Source organism: Zalophus californianus, chromosome 13 (assembly GCF_009762305.2).
Source record: "Zalophus californianus isolate mZalCal1 chromosome 13, mZalCal1.pri.v2, whole genome shotgun sequence".
NCBI classification, from domain to species: Eukaryota; Metazoa; Chordata; class Mammalia; order Carnivora; family Otariidae; genus Zalophus; species Zalophus californianus.
In genome coordinates this window covers 70647177-70664492 of record NC_045607.1, presented here as the reverse complement: position 1 = coordinate 70664492, position 17316 = coordinate 70647177, and the positions used below count along the sequence as shown (strand labels likewise).

At 36.0% G+C, this 17316-nt stretch overlaps 1 protein-coding gene across 7 annotated transcripts in view; it reads right to left on the bottom strand.

Moving 5' to 3' along the window:
• GKAP1 (G kinase anchoring protein 1) overlaps positions 1 to 17316 on the bottom strand; it is an 88139-nt gene that overhangs the window by 27154 nt on the left and 43669 nt on the right. For 6 of the 7 annotated variants that reach the window (XM_027616955.1, XM_027616952.1, XM_027616953.1 and 3 more), the window contains one exon: positions 151 to 300. The exons of the other annotated variant lie outside the window; for it this stretch is intronic. In XM_027616955.1, the coding sequence (XP_027472756.1) occupies positions 151 to 300 (150 nt within the window). The remainder of the gene's footprint in view (positions 1 to 150; positions 301 to 17316) is intronic. 7 annotated transcript variants of the gene reach the window in all.

The following is a 17316-nucleotide window of genomic DNA, read 5'->3' as shown; positions in this document are numbered from 1 at the left end:
ATAAGTATCTATGTGTGATAATGACTAAGATATCCTAAAACTGTAGTGTCATATCATCATAATTGGATTCCACTGTTTAAGTTTTTTTTAAAAAGGAAAATTGCATTTTAATTTCACTGTGATTTTAAGAGAATTTTCTATTTTACATGCCTGGTTGTGTTCATGAGCTGCGCAATTATCTGTTCCATTATATTCTGTAAGCTGTTCTCTTCTTTTTTCTCTAATAAGAATTTTATGAACATCATCTTCCAGTCTATTGAAGAATCCTCCATCATGTGATAAAGTCTGAGAACTCAATTCCTGTCAAAAATGAATTACGATTTACTATCATTCAACACAAAAGTGTATGCATTTAATAAACCTAGTCAGCCACCAGAAGGCTGGAGAATGAAAGAAAAATGGTAACTAAGAGACAATCAACCATGTGATTCTTCTGTATCTCCAGAAGATAAACAGAGACACATTCTTAGAAGTCCTTTTCTTCATTTTTTTTGAGTTGGATACTGCTTGATTTAAAAAAAAAATTATCCATATACCATATAAATCACCCATTTAATATGCACATTTCCATGGTTTTTAATATATCCAGAGTTGTGCAACCATACTACAATCAATTTAATAAGTTTCATCACCCCCAAAACAAACCCTGCATTTTTACCATTCTCCATTTCTTCCTAATACCTCCCCTCTCAGTTTCCCCTGCACAACACTAATCTACATTCTGTCTGTATAGATCTGCCTTTTCTGGATATCTGATATAAATGAAGTCATATAATATGTGGTCTTTTGTGACTGGCTTCTTTCACTTAGCACAATGCTTTCAAAGTTCACCTATATTATAGCATGTATCAGTTCATTTCCGATTACCAAATAATATCTCACTGATGGATACATGATATTTTATTTCTCAGTTCATTGGTTGATGGACATTTGGGTGGTTTCTACTTTTGTGCTATTATGAATAATGCTACTATAAACATTCAAGAACAAGTTTTTGTGTGGCTATGTTTTCAATTATCTTGGGTATATATCTATAAGTAGAACTGCTGGAACATATGTTAACTCTATGTTTAATTTTTTGAGGAATTGCAAGATAGTTTTCCAAAGTGGCTGCACCATTTTACAATCCCATCAGTAGCATATGAGGGTTCTAATTTCTTTACATTCTCACCAACACTTGCCATTATCTGTCTTTATTCATCATAGCCACCTAAATGAGTGTGAAGTGGTATCTCACTATGGCTTTCAGCTGCATTTCCCTGATGGTTAATGGTGCTAAGCATCTTTTCATGTGCTTATTGGATATTTTTTTATCTTTTTGGACAAATGTCTGCTGAGATCCTTGGCCCACTTTTTAACTGGATTGTTTTTTACTTTCGAGTTGTAAGAGTTTTTTTTTTTTCTAAAGATTTTATTTATTTATTTGAGAGAGAGAGGGAGAATGAAAGAGAGAGAGCACAAGAGGGAAGAGGGTCAGAGGGAGTAGCAGACTCCTTGCTGAGCAGGGAGCCTGATGCGGGACTCGATCCCAGGACTCCAGGATCATGACCTGAGCCGAAGGCAGTCGCTTAACCAACTGAGCCACCCAGGTGCCCGAGTTGTAAGAGTTCTTTATATATTCTAGATATAAGTCTCTTATCAAATATATGATTTAGAAACATTTTCTCCCATTCTGTGGGTTGTCCTTTCATTTTTTTTTTAAAGATTTTATCTATTTATTTGAGAGAGAAAGCACGTGTGAGCATGAGTGGGGGAGGGACAGGGGAAGGGACAAACAGACTCCCTGTTGAGCAGGAAGCCTGATGTGGGGCTTGATCCCAGGACTCTGGGATCACGACCTGAGCCAAAGGCAGATGCTTAACCAACTGAGTCACCCAGGCACTCTGTCGTTTCACATTCTTGATAGTGTCCTTTGTATTACAAAATTTCTGAATTTTGACAATGTCCAATTTATGCAAGAAACCGCTACCTAACTCAAAGTTGTGATTTCTCCTATAATTTCTTCTAAGAGCTTTACCATTTTAGCTCCTAGATTTAGGTCTATAATCCATTTTGAGTAATTTTTTTGTGTATGGGGTGAACCATGGGTCCAAACTCATTCTTCTGCATGTGGATATCCAGCATTATTTGCTGAGAATTATTCCTTCCCCACCAAATTGTCTTGGCATTCTTTTACAAAAATCAATTGACCATAAATTTAAGAGTTTCTTTCTGGATTCAATTCTGTTCTGTCAACCTATATGCCTACCCTTATGCCATAACACACTTCCTTGATTATTGTAGCTCTGTATTACTCCATCTTGTACATTACATTGAAAAAATATATATATATTTTAAAGATTTTATTTATTTGACAGAGAGAGAGAGAGCGACAGCAGGAACACAAGCGGGGGGTGGGGGAGGGAGAAGCAGGCTTCCCGCTGAGCAGGGAGCCCGATGCGGGGCTCGATCCCAGGACTCTGGGACCATGACCTGGGCTGAAAGCAGACAGACGCTTAACGACTGAGCCACCCAGGCGCCCTTGAAAAAATATTTTTTACATAAATTCTACATATCCATGATAAAGAGACAAGATTTTATCACAATCTATTCAATTACATTAAATTAGAAATTTTACATGTTCTCCAATTAAAGCAGCATTTCTTCTCCAACTTCTTGTAATAAAGACAGAGACTGAAAGGGCGCCTGGGTGGTGCAGTCAGTTAAGTGTCTGAGTCTTGGTGTCAGCTCAGGTCATGATCTCAGGGTTGTGAGACTGAACCCTGTGTCGGGCTCTGTGCTCAGTACAGAGTCTGCTTGAGATTCTCTTTCTCTCCCTCTCCCACTCCTCCCATTCTCTCTCTCAAATAAATTTTTTTTAAAAAAAAGAGAGAGACTGAAGAAAATATTCCTCTCACTCTCATTAGTTTCATATATGTCCAACATTCTTGAGCTATAACGCTCAAACTTCATCCATTTTAATTGTATTTGTAAGCAAATGACCCAAAAGTTCAAATTCCTTTCCCTATATATTATCTTAGCGTTTGAAAGAAACAAAAATGTGTATCACTGCTTAATAAACAAACGACACTATAAATATTTGTGCAGCACATTGTATTTTGCAAAGCACTCACGTAAAGCATCACTTTGACTCTCAACATCATAAGAGGCTGATAGAGCAAGAATTATTTTGCCACAAAGTAATCAAGGCCTCACTAAAGTAACTTGCCCATGAGTTATTCTATTGCTAAGGGCTACACATATAACTCTAAGTCTACTGCTTCAAAAAATATGTCCAATATATTCTGGTAAGATTTCACTTTAAATAATAAATACAACAATGCATAAAACAGTGCTAAGATTCTATGGAAGGAGTAACATGATGGCAACTAACTGGCCTCTAGATTTCACTTCTCTAAAGAGTGCAGTTCCAGCCAGTGTCCTCTGTTTTTCTATGGCTACTACCATTACCATCATGCCTATCCCAAAAGTACTCTGCCCTTGAGTATTTTTCAGTGAGGCAGAAAATTTCTTTATAGAGTAAGAACTGAATTTTTCAAAAGACAGTTTGATAAGAAACTAGGAAGAAAAGAAGCAAAAATAAATCACCCACAACTCCCCCTACCAACCCCCCCCAAAAAAGACAAAAAAGGGGCACATGTAAGAACACATATTCTTTAAAAAGTTGAGCCAATTCAATTTCGATACAACTCAAATACTGAACACCTATTATGTGCCAAGCATATAATGAGAGAGACAGTATGGTGTTTGTATAAGTATAGCCTTAGAGATCACTGGGACATAATTGAGAGTTTAGACATAAGCCTTCACATTTATGGTCAGTTTTTTTTTTCAAAGATTGTATTTATTTATTTGAGAAAGAGAGAGCATGGGTGGGGAGGAGGGGCAGAGGGAGAGGGAGAAACAGGCTCCCCACTGAGTGGGGAACCCAACATGGGGTTTGATCCCAGGACCCTGGGACCTGACCTGAGCCAAAGGCAGACGCTTAACCAACTGAGCCACCCAGGCTCCCCTGGTCAGTTTACGTTTTACAAAGGAATAAGGTACTTCATTAAGGAAATAAGAGTGCTTTAAACAAGTGGTGCTGGGACAATTGGATACATACATTCCAAAAAGTGAATTTGGCCCCTTTTTTCACACCATACACAAAAATTAACTCAAAAATGAATCAAACAGAGGATCCTGAGAAGATAGAGAAAGAAGCACCAGGAATCTGTCTCCTCCTCTAGACAACTGCACTGGCAAAATCTATCTGATGTAACTGTTTTATAACTCTGGACTCTGCTGAAGAAGGCTTGCAACTTTCAGGGCAAGATGTGGATGGTAAACTGAGGTTAATTTCGGTTAATTTTAGCTTTTAGCACAGTAGCAACTACTCATCCCCCAACCTCAGCCACGTGGCAGGCAGCTATGTGAATGTCTGTGGAGCAGCTTGCACAGTTTATGGGAATTAGGGTGGGCAAAAAGGACCCTGTCCTCCAAATAATGGGAATCTGCTCTGGTTACTGATTGCCCTCTGGTCACAGAAGTGCAAACAAAGAGACAAAGAGGCAGGCAACCATTGTAGTTGTACTCCTCAAATTGTTGTAAGCCCCTCTCCCTCCAGCTGAAGTGACTTCCACTGGATTTAAAGGGCTAGCACCTTCATTTTTTACTTTTTTTTTTTACTCCCTTCATTTTTTACTTTTTCACTTTCAGGAGCCAGACATTAAAAACCGGACATTCAAAAACAAATGCCTATAAGGGGAAAATCAGACAGTGACTGTGCATGCCCAAGGAAAAAGGCTCAGAAAAGACCTAAGAAATTAAGTTTACACCTCATGTTCATACTTGGAACAGAGACAGCCAACAACAATAAAAAAAAACAAAAATAATAAAAGATACCATTCCCCAAGGAAGGAGAAGACTTTGATCCCCAGAGTTACATTATTAGATTCAAATATCTAGCATTTGACAAAAAATCACAATGTATTCAAAGAAACAGGAAGTATGGGCCATTGAGAGGCAAAAAATAAATCAATATAAACTGTCCCTGAAAAAGACTTACAGCAGTTATGTGAGACAAAGACTTTAAAACAACTGTCATAAAGATGCTCAAAGAACTAAAGGAAGTTGTGGAGAAAATCAAGAAAACAATGTGTGAACAAAATGGAAATATCAAGAGACAGAAAACCTAAAAAGATAACAACAACAAAAAATCCTGGAGCTGAAAAGTACAACAGCTAAAATGACAGATTAGAGACAGAGTTGAACAAGCAGGAGAAAGAATCAGAGAACTTAAAGACAAGACAATGGAATTATGTGGGCAGAAAATAGAAAAATAAATGAAGAAAAGCAAACAGAGCCTAAAGGATCTGTAGGATACCCTCAAGCAGACCAATATGCATAGTCTGTGGGTCTCAGAAGGAGACAAGAGAAAAGAACATAGAGAATATTTTAAGAAATAGTGGCTGAAAAGATACAAATGTAGGGATCCGAAGGGGTACGTGCACCCCAATGTTTATAGCAGCAATGTCCACAATAGCCAAAGTGTGGAAAGAGCCAAGATGTCCATCGACAGATGAATGGATAAAGAAGATGTGGTATATATACACAATGGAATATTATGCAGCCATCAAAAGGAATGAGATCTTGCCATTTGCAATGACGTGGATGGAACTGGAGGGTGTTATGCTGAGTGACCTCACTGATATGAGGAATTCTTAATCTCAGGAAACAAACTGAGGGTTGCTGGAGTGGTGGGAATTGGGAGGGATGGGGTGGCGGGGTGATAGACATTGGGGAGCGTATGTGCTATGGTGAGCGCTGTGAATTGTGCAAGACTGTTGGATCACAGATCTGTACTTTTGAAACAAATAATGCAACATATGTTAAGAAAAAAGAAAAAGAAAAAGATTGCTATCTTTTTATAGCAGGAGGGGAAGAATGAAGGGGAGTAAGTCGGAGGGGGAGATGAACCATGAGAAACGATGGACTCTGAAAAACAAACTGAGGGTTCTAGAGGGGAGGGGGGTGGGAGGATGGGTTAGCCTGGTGATGGGTATTAAAGAGGGCACATTCTGCGTGGAGCACTGGGTGTTATGCACAAACAATGAATCATGGAACACTACATCAAAAACTAATGATGTAATGTATGGTGATTAACATAACAATAAAAAATTAAAAAACAAAACAAAAAAAGAAATAGTGGCTGAACTTTCTTACACCATACACAAAAATAAATTCAAAATGGATGAAAGACCTAAATATACAGGAAACAGTCATAGAGGAGAACACAGGCAGCAACCTCTTTGACCTCGGCCACAGTAGTTTCTTATTAGACACATATTCAGTGGCAAGGGAAACAAAAGCAAAAGTGAAATATTGGGACTTCATTAAGATAGAAAGCTTCCATACAATGAAGGAAACAATCAACAAAACTAAAAGGCAACCGAAAGAATGGGAGAAGCTATTTGCGATTGACATATCATATAAAGGGCTGGTACCTAGAATCCATAAAGAACTCATCAAACTCAACACTCAGAAAATAAATAATCCAGTTAAAAAAAGGGGCAGAAAGCATGAACAGACATTTTGCCAAAGAAGACATACAAGTGGCTAACAGACACATGCAAAAATGCTCAGCATCACTCAACATCAGGGAAATATAAATCAAAACCATGTGAGATACCACCTCACACCTGTTAGAATAGCTAAAATTAACAACTCAGGAAACAACAGATGTTGATGAGGATATGGAGAAAGAGGAACAGTCTTAGACTATTGGTGGGAATGCAAACTGGTACAGCCACTGTGGAAAACAGTATGGAGGTTCCTCAAAAAGTTAAAAATAGAACTACCCTGCAACCCAGCAATTGCACTACAAGGTATTTATCTAAAGAATACAAAAATGCTGATTCAAAGGGGCACATGCACCCCAATATTAATAGCAGCACTATAAACAACAGCCAAATTATGGAAAGACCCCAATTGTCCATCAACTGATAAATCAATACAGAAGATGTGGTATATATATAATGGGATATTACTGAGCCATCAAAAAGAATGAAATCTTGCCATTTGCAAAAACATGGATAGAACCAGAGTATATTATGCTAAGCAAAATCAGTCAGAGAAAGACAAGCACCATATGATTTCACTCATATATGGAATTTAAGAAACAAAACAGATGAAAACAGAAGGGAAAGAAAATAAAATAAGATAACAACAGAGTGGCACCTGGGTGGCTCAGGTGGGTAAGCATCCAACTTTTGGTTTTGGCTCAGGTCATAATCTCAGAATCATGGGATTGAGCCCCACCCCACATCAAGCTCTACACTCAGTGTGGAGTCTGCTTGAGGTTTTCTCTCTCCCTCTCCCTTGCCCCTCCCCCTGCTCACACTCTGTCAATAAACAAATAAAATCTTTTTTTAAAAAAAAAGATAAAAACAGAGAGGGAGGCAAATCATAAAAGACTCAACTGGGGCGCCTGGGTGGCTCAGTTGGGTTAAGTGTCTGCCTTTGGCTCAAGTCATGATCTCAGGGTCCAGGGATTAAGACCCACATCGGGCTCCCTGCTCAGTGGGGAGCCTGCTTCTCCTTCTGCCCCTCCCCCTGCTCATGTTCTCTCTCTCAAATACATAAATAAAATCTTAGGAAAAAGAAGACTTTTAACTATAGAGAACAAACTGAGGGTTGCTGGAGGTGAGGTGGGTGGAGGGATGGGCTAAATGGGCAATGGGCATTAAGGAGGGCACTTGTGATGAGCACCGGGTGTTATATGTAAGTGATGAATAATTAAATATTGCTCCTGAAGCCAATACTACATTATATGTTAACTAACTTGAATTTAAATAAAAATAATAAAATGAAATAGAAAAAAATTAAAAAATAGTAGCTGCAAACTTCCCAAATTTGATGAAACACGAATATAAACATCTAAGAAGCTCAAAGAAGCTTCAACATTAAGATGAACTCAGAGAGGGGCGCCTGGGTGGCTCAGTCGTTAAGTGTCTGCCTTCGGCTCGGGTCATGACCCCAGGACCCACATGGGGCACCCTGCTCAGCAGGAAGCCTGCTTCTCCCTCTCCCCACTCCCCCGCTTGTGTTCCCTCTCTTGCGGTCTCTCTCTCTGTCAAATTAAAAAAAAAAAATCTTTAAAGAGGAACTCCAAGAAAACCACACAAAGACCCATTATAAACAAACCTTCAAGGGGCGCCTGGGTGGCTCAGTCATTTGAGTGTCAGATTTTTGGTTTCGGCTCAGGTCATGATCTCATGGGCTGTGGGATTTAGCCCGGCATTGGGCTCTGTGCTCAGCAGGGAATCTGTTTGAGATTCTCTCCCTCTGCCCCTTCCCAGCTCTCTCTCTCTCTAATAAATAACTCTTAAAAAAAAAAAAAAAAACTTTCAAAAGACAAAGAAAATCCTAAAAGCAGTGAGAAGAAGCGAATTACCACATATAAGAGATATTTACTAAGACCATTAGCATATTTCTCTTCAGCAACTTTGGAGCCCAGAAGACATGGGCCAGTATATTCAAATGCTAAAAGAAAAAAATTTTCAACCAATTATCTTATATGTGGCAAAACTGTCCTTCAAAAATGAAGGAGGGGCACCTTGGTGGCTTGGTCAGTTAAGCGTCTGACTTCAGCTCAGGTCATGATCTCGGGACCCTGGGATCAAGCCCCGCATCAGGCTCCACAGTCAGTGGGGAGTCTGCTTGAAATTCTCTCCTCTCCCTCTGCCCCTCCCCCTGTTTGTGCACTCTCTCTCTCAAATAAACATAATCTTTAGAAATAATGAAGGAGAAATTGAGACATTCCCAGATAAACAAAAACTGAGATTGTTTGTAAACACTAGACCTGCTCTGCAGGAAATGCCCAAGGGAGTCCTGGCAAGGTGAAAAAGAAGGACATTAGACAGAAACTCAAAGCCATATAGAGAAATATACATCTACATAAAGGTAAATATATGAGCAATTATAAAAGCTGGTATTACTGTAACAATGACATTTAATATTTTTTGTTTTTGACATGATTTAAAAGATTAATACACTTAAAGAAAAAAAAATTAGTGTTAAAAGGTAGCATTAATATAACTTTTGGCTTGTAACTCCAAATCTTGTTTTCTACATAATTTAGGAGACTAATGCACTTAAAATAATCCTTAGTTTATGTTTTGGGGCACACAATGTATAAAGATGTAATTTGTAACATCCACAACTGAAAGGGCTAGGGATGGCAGTGTAAAGGAGCAGAGTTTTTATACATTAACGAAGTTATGCTGCTATAAATTCAAATCAGAGTGTTATAACTTCAGGATATTAAATGTAATCCCCATGGTAATCACAAAGAAAATAGCCAAAGAATATACACAAAAGGAAACAAGAAAGGAATTTAAACATTTCACTACAAAAATCAACTACACCCAAAAGAAGACAGTAATGCAGGAAATGAGGGATAACAAAGCTATAGGGCATATAAAAAACAAATGGCACACTGATAGAAGTCCCTCATTATCCATAATTACTTTAAATGTAAATATGATTAAACTCCCTAATCAAAAGACAGATATTGTCAGAATGAATAAAAACATACATCCAACTATACGGTTTCTACAAGAGACTCTCTTGGGATCCAAAAACACAAACAGGTTGAAAGTGAGGAGACGGAAAAAGATATTCTGTGCAAATATTAATCAAAAGAGAGCAGGAGTGACTATACTATTAGAACAGACTTTAAAATAAAAAAAGGTTACCAAAGACAAAGGCAGACATTATATATTATAAAGGGTTTAATACAGCAAGAAAATGTAACAATTATACACATTTACATATGGAATGACAGGCCATAAAGTTATATTAAGAAAAACTGACAGAATTGGAGAAATAGGCACTATAGTAATAATTGAGACTTCAATACCCCACTCACAATAATGATGAGAATAACCAGACAGAAGATAAGTAAGGAAATAAACAACTTAATACAAAAAAACACTAGATCTATCAAATATACACAGAACACTCTTCTCAAAAACAACAATATACACATTTTTTTCAAGGGCACATGGGATATTTTCCAGGACAGCCCACATACAGGGCCACAAATGAAGTTTCAATAGATTTTAAAAGATATTATATAAAGTATCTTCTCTGACCACAGTGGGATAGAGTTAGAAATCAATAACATAAAGTGGAAAATTTACAAAATTGCAGAAATTAAACAACACAGTTTTAAGCAATGAATGGATCAAGAAAGAAATCACAAGGGAAATTAGAAAAATACTTAAGGATAAATGAAAACCCACACACACCATACCAAAACTTACAGAATGCAGCAAAAGCAGTGCTAAGGAGAAATTAATAGCTATAAAGGCTTACCTTAAAAAACAAGATCTCAAATCAACAACTCAACTCTACAACTTAAGAACTAGAAAAAATAACAAAAAACTAAACCCAAAGGTAGCAGAAGGAAATGATAAAGATTAGAACAGGTACACAAAACAGAGAACAGAAAAATAATAGAGAAAATCAATGAAACCAAAAGTTGGTTCTTCAAAAAGATCAACAAAATTGACAAATCTTTAGCTAGATGGATGAAGAAAACACTCAAATTACTAAAATCACGAATGAAAATGGGGACATTACTACTGGTTCTACAGAAATAGGATTATATATGAACAACTACATGCCAAATAAATTGGATAACCTCGATGAAACGGACAAATACCTAGAAACAAAAACTTCCCAAGACTAAATCACGAAAATAGAAAATCTGAATAGACCTATAACTACTAAAGAGATTTAATCAGTAATCAAAACTCTCCCAATGAAGAAAAGCCCTGGACCTGATGGTTTCACTGGTGAATTCTACAAAACATTTAAAGAAGAGCTAGTATCAATGTAGACGCTTAACTGACTGAGCCACCCAGGTGCCCCTTTGTTGTTATTGTTATTGAGTTTTAGGTGTTCTCTATATATTAATATTCTCTGAATATTAATCCCTTATCAGATGTATGATTGCAAATTTTTTTTTCTTTCTGTGGGTTGATTTGGTCATGGTGTGTAATTTTTTCAATTAGCTGTTGAATTGTGTTTGCTAGTATTTTGTTGAGGATTTTTGCATTGATATTCATAAGCGCCACTGGTCTATAGTTTTCATGTAGTGTCATTGTCTAGCTTGGGTATCAGGGTTATGCTGCCTTAAAAAATGAGTTAGGAAATGTTTTCTCCTCTTCAATTTTTGGGAAGAGTTTGAGAAGCATTGATACTAGCTCTTCTTTAAAGTATGCAGAGCCCACTTAAGATTCTCTCTCTCCCTCCCTCTGCCCTACCCCTGGCCTGCATGTGCATGCTCTCTCTCTCTCAAAAACAAAAAACAACAACAAAAAACCACTACAATGAGTTACCACCTCATATCCATTAGAATGGTACTGTCCAGAAAACAAGTGCTGGCAAGGATGTGAAATCAGAACCTTTGCACGCTGTTGGCAGGAATGTAAAATGGTACACCACTGTGTAAAACAGTATGACTGTTCCTCAAAAAATTAAAAGTAGAATTACCACATGATCCACAACTCCACTTCTGGGTGTATTCCCAAAAGAATGCAGGGTGTCAGATATTTGTACAGCCATGTTCACAGCAGCATCATTCACATGAGCTAAAACATGGAAGTAACCCATGTGACCACTAACAGATGAATAGATAAGCAAAAGTAACACTGGAATATTATTCAGCCCTAAAAAGGAAATTCTGCAATAATGTATAACATGGGTGAAACTGGAAGACGTTATGCTAAGTGAAATAAGTCAGTCACAAAAAGACAAATACTGTATATGATTCTACTTTATGAGGTACTTAGAGTAGTCAGTCATAGAGACAGAGTAGAATGGTGGTTGCCATGGGCTATGGGGACAGAAGAATGGGGAGTTATTATTTAGTAAGTATAGATTTTCATATTTATAAGATACAAAGACTTACGGGGATGGATGGTGATGATGTCTGTACAACAATACGGATGTAGTTAATACCACTGAACTCTACACTTATAAAGGTCAAGAATGCAAGTTTTATGTTATAGGTATTTTGCCACAATATAAAAATGGATCATAGACTTTAAAGGAATAACTAAAACTAAAAACTTCTAGGATAAATCATTGTGGACCTGGGTTAGGCAAGAGCTATTAAATGAATACCAAATACACAATCCATAAAAGAAAAAAATGGTAAACTAGACTTCATCAAAATTAGAAACTTTTGTGTTTCAAACGACAACATTAAGAAAATAAAAAGTCAGGGCATCGGGTAGCTCAGTGGGTTAAGCATCTGCCTTAGGCTCAGGTCATGATCTCAGGGTCCTAGGATTGAGCCCCACATCGGGCTCCCTGCTCAGTGGTGATTCTGCTTCTCCCTCTCCCTTTGCCCCTCACCCCCCACTTGTGTGAGTAAACACTCTCTCTCTAATAAATAAACTGTTAAAAAGAAAAAGGCAAATCACATCCTGTGAAAGAATATTTACAAATAATATATTTGATAAAGAACTTGTATCCAGAATGTGTAAAGGAATCTCACAAAAATAAGATGACATACTTCAAAAATGGGCAAAATATGTGAATAGACATTTCACCAAAGAAGACGTTAAGACTGGCTGATGAGTGCATGAAAAGATGTTCAAAATCACTAGTCACTAGGGAAATGCAAATTAAAACAATGAGATACACTACATACCCATTAGTATGGCTACAATCAAAACAAGAGACAATATCAAGTGTTGGCAGGGATGTGGAGAAACTGGAACCCTCATACATCATTTGTGGGAATGAAAAATGATACACTCTGGAAAACAGCTTGACCATACAACCCAGCAATTTCACTCTTAAGTATCCACCTAAGAGAAATGAAAACAAGTATCTATACAAAGATATGTATGAAATATTCACAGCAAATTCCATCAACTGTTGAATAAACAACATTTACACAATGAAATGCTATTCAGCAATGAAGTAAGATGAACTATTGACACACACTATAATGTAACATGGATAAATCTCAAAAAAGGACTATGGTTATGGTTGCATAGTTCTTTAAATTCATTCTAAGTTACTGTATTGAATTATACACTTAACAAAGGGTGAATTTTATGGTATGTAAACTATAACTCATTAAGACTTTCTTTTTTAAAGAACACCCATGATAGCATCATTTTACTTAAAAAACTAGAACATTACCAGTGCCTTGCCCCCTATTGTATAACTGTTAACATGAATTTAGTGTTTATTATTTCCATATTTTATTGGTTTTATTAGATGTCACTAAACAATATTCATTTTGCATGATGAGTTTTGGGGGTTTTTTAATTTAAAAAAATTTTATTTACAAAGTTGGACATTTTTTATGGTTTTTGTAAAATGCTTGATTTTGTAAAACACTTGATGTCTCTTAACTACATTTAAAATTTCTATCCTTTGAGATAGCAAGAAAACAAAACAGCCATCTCTTTTTTAACCATATGATAGGACGTCTTTCTGTGTCTGGATAATGAGTTGTGTTTTGAAAATATGTTCTCTCAACTGTGCCCTTTTTTACATTTTTTGATATTTTTGTGAAAAATAAGTTATTGATTTTGAATAACAATTTACCAACCATCCATTTTATGTTTTTAAGATTTTCCCTACCTAGAGCATCAAAAATATATTCTATATTTTCTAGTTCTATGGGTTGTACAATTGCCTTTCACATAGAAGTATTTAATCTATGTGAAATAGATCTGAATGTGCGATGAAAGATCGAGATCCAATTTGACTTTTTCCCAATATGACTAACAACCGTCCCTTGCTTTTCCACATATAAGATATGATGTTAAGTAATGAGCACACTGTGGAATTAGCACAGGAACAAATCAACCACTGGAACAGAATAGAGAGCTCAAAAAATAGACCACTGCATATATGGAATCTTGATGAATGACAGGTAATACATTAAATATTGGTTCTTCTTTAGGAGCTCTTTGCTATTTTTTAGCCTTTGTTCTTCCATATTAGTAATTTGTTGAGTTCTTAGGGGTAAAAAAGCTTTTAGGATTTTCATTGGAAATGCAAAAACAATTTGGGAAAAAGTGTTACTTCCATTATAATAAAGCTTCTTATCCACTCAAACAACATGTCTATGTAGGTCATCTTTGTCTTTCAATAAAATTTTATAATTTGCTCCATTAAGTTTCTGTATAACTTTTGTTAGATCTTTAGGTACCTTATAATTTTTTGTTGCTACTATAAATAGTATCCTTTTAAGAAATAACTTCTCTTTTGCACTTGCATAAAAAAAAATCCAATTTTAAGCTTTTATTTTTCTTCGAATCTTTTTGCTACTATAAATAGTATCCTTTTAAGAAATAACTTCTCTTTTGTACTTGCATAAAAAAAATCCAATTTTAAGCTTTTATTTTATTTTATTTTTTTGAATCTTTAAGTTAGTATAGTTGACACACAACTATAGAGTCAGGTATACAATACAGCGATTCAACTTCTCTATATGTTACGCTGTGCTCACAAGTGTAGCTACAATGTGTCACCATACATCACTATTACAGTATCACTGACTATATTCCCTATGCTGTGCCTTTTATTCCTGTGACTTATTCATTCCATACTAGAAGCCTATATCTCCCACTGCCCTTCACCCATTTTGCCCATTCCTCCACCCCACTTTCCTCTGGCAACCATCAGTTTGTTCTCTGTATTTGCAGGTCTGATTTTGCTTTTTGTTTGTTTCTTTATTCATTTGTTTTATTAAGTTGCACTTATGAGTGAAATCATATGGTATCTTTCTCAGTCTGACTTATTTCACTTAACATAATACCCTTAGATCCATCCATGTTAAGAACGTATGAAGCATATATACAGTTTGGAGAATAAAGTGACATGCTTATAAGTTACTATCAAGGTAATAAAACTCTGCTAGCACCCCCAAAAGATTCCATGCTTCTCTTTTCTTCATTAGAGGTGTGACTATTTGAACTTTCTGTGATAATCTCTTTGATTTTATTGTCTGTCAACCTATGCATGCATCCCTAAATGAGTTTAATTTTGCTTGTTTTTGAACTTTATATGGAATCATGTTGTTCCTGATAACAGTAATTCATTCACTTTCAATGCTAATGAGTATTCCATTGACGAGATTTGCCATAGTTTGTTATTCATTTCATGGTTGATGGGCATTTAGATTCTTTACACGTTTTGATCTTAATGAACAATGATGCTTTTAAGTCTCATATATGTATAGTGGTCCACATAAGCACATATTACTACAGAGCATGTATTCAGGAGTAAAAATAATGGGTTATGGGTTATGGCATCTTCAACTTTACATGGTTTGGAAAACTAATATTTAAATTTTTTTTTATTTTTTATTATTTTTTATTGCAGCGTAATTGACAGAGCATTATATTAGTTTCAGGTGTACAACATAACAATTCATCATATATACTGTAAAATAATCACCACAGTTAGTCTAATTAACATCCATCACCATACACAGTTATAGAATTTTTTTTCAGTGATGTGAACATTTAACATTTCAAATATGCAATACAGTATTAACTGTAGTAAACATGCTGTATTACATCCCCATGACTTATTCTGCAACTGGAACTTTATACCTTTTGATTCCCTCCATCCATTTTGCCCACTCCCTCAACTGCAATCTGTTCTCTGTAACTATGAGCTTGGTTTTAGGCTTTTTTTTTTTTTTTTTTTTTTAAGATTCCACATATATGTGAGATCATACATTTTGTCTTTGACTTATCTCACTTAGCGTAATGCCAAAGTCCATTCATGTTCTCATAAATGGTAAGATTTCATTCTTTTTTATGGCTGACTATTCCATTGTATATACATATACCACAACTTCTCTAACCATTTTATCCATTCATCCATTGGTAGAACTTAGTTTGCTTCTATATCTTGGCTCTTATAAATAATGCTCGACTGAACATGTGGGTGCATATATCTTCTCAAATTAGTGTTTTGTCTTCTTCAGATAAATAACCAGAAGTGGAATTGCTGGATCAGATGGTAGTTCTATTTTTAATTTTTTGAGGAACCTCCATACTGTTTTCCATAGTGGCTGCACCAATCGACATTCCTACCAATGACGCATGAGGGTTCCCTTTTCTCCACACCCTCACCAACATTTGTTATCTCTTGTCCTTTTGATAATAGCTCTTCTAACAGGTGTGAGGTGATGTCTCATTGTGGTTTTGATTTGCATTTTCCTGGTGATTAGTCATGTTGAACATCTTTTCATGTACCCGCTGGCCATCTGTATGTCTCCTTTGGAAAAATGTCTACCCATATCCTCTGCCCATTTTTTAGTGAATTGTTTTTTTGCTATTGAGTTGTACAACTTCTTTATAATTTTTGAACATTATCTCCTTATTAGGTATACGATTTGCAAATATTTTTTTTCCATTCAATAGGTTTTACCTTTTCATTTTGATGATGGTTTCCTTTGGAGGGCAGAAGCTTTTTAGTTTGATGGAGTCCCACTTGTTTATTTTGGCTTTTTTTGCCTCTGCTTTTGGGGTCAAATCCAAAAAAATCATTGCCAATGGCAATGTAAAGCTTACCACTTATGTTTTCTTATAGGAGCTTTCTTTTTTAATTGTAGCTGACATACAATGCTACATTCAAGTGTACAACACAGTGATTCAACAATTCTATACATTTTGCAATGCTCACCACAATTTCAATGTTATATTATTGACTATATCCCCTATGCTGTACTTTTCATCTCTATAACTTATTTGTAACTTAAAGTTTGTACTTCTTAATCCCCTTCAATTTTGTTCATTCCTCTACCACCCTCCCCTCTGGCAACCACTAGTTTGTTCTCTGTTTATGAATCTATGAGTTTTGTTTGCTCATATTTTTAGGTTCCACATAGAAGTTAAATCTTATGGTATTTGTCTTTCTCTGCCTGACTTATTTTACTTAGCATAACATCCACTATGTTCATCATGTTATCACACATGGCAAGGTTTCTTTTTTTTTTTTTTTTTTGCTAACTTTTCTAGGAGTTTTAGGTCTTATATTCAAGTCTTTAATCAATTTTAATTTTTGTGTATTGTATAAGATAGTGGTCCAGTTTTCCCAATACCATTTATTGAAGAGACCGTCCATTCCCAATTGTATATTCTTGCTTCCTTTGTCATAAATTCATTGACCACATATGTGTGGATTTATTTGAGCTTCTCTATTTTGTTCCATTGGACTGTCTGTTTTTACACCAATACCATACTGTTTTGATTACTACAGCTTTGTAGTACAGCTTGAAATCAG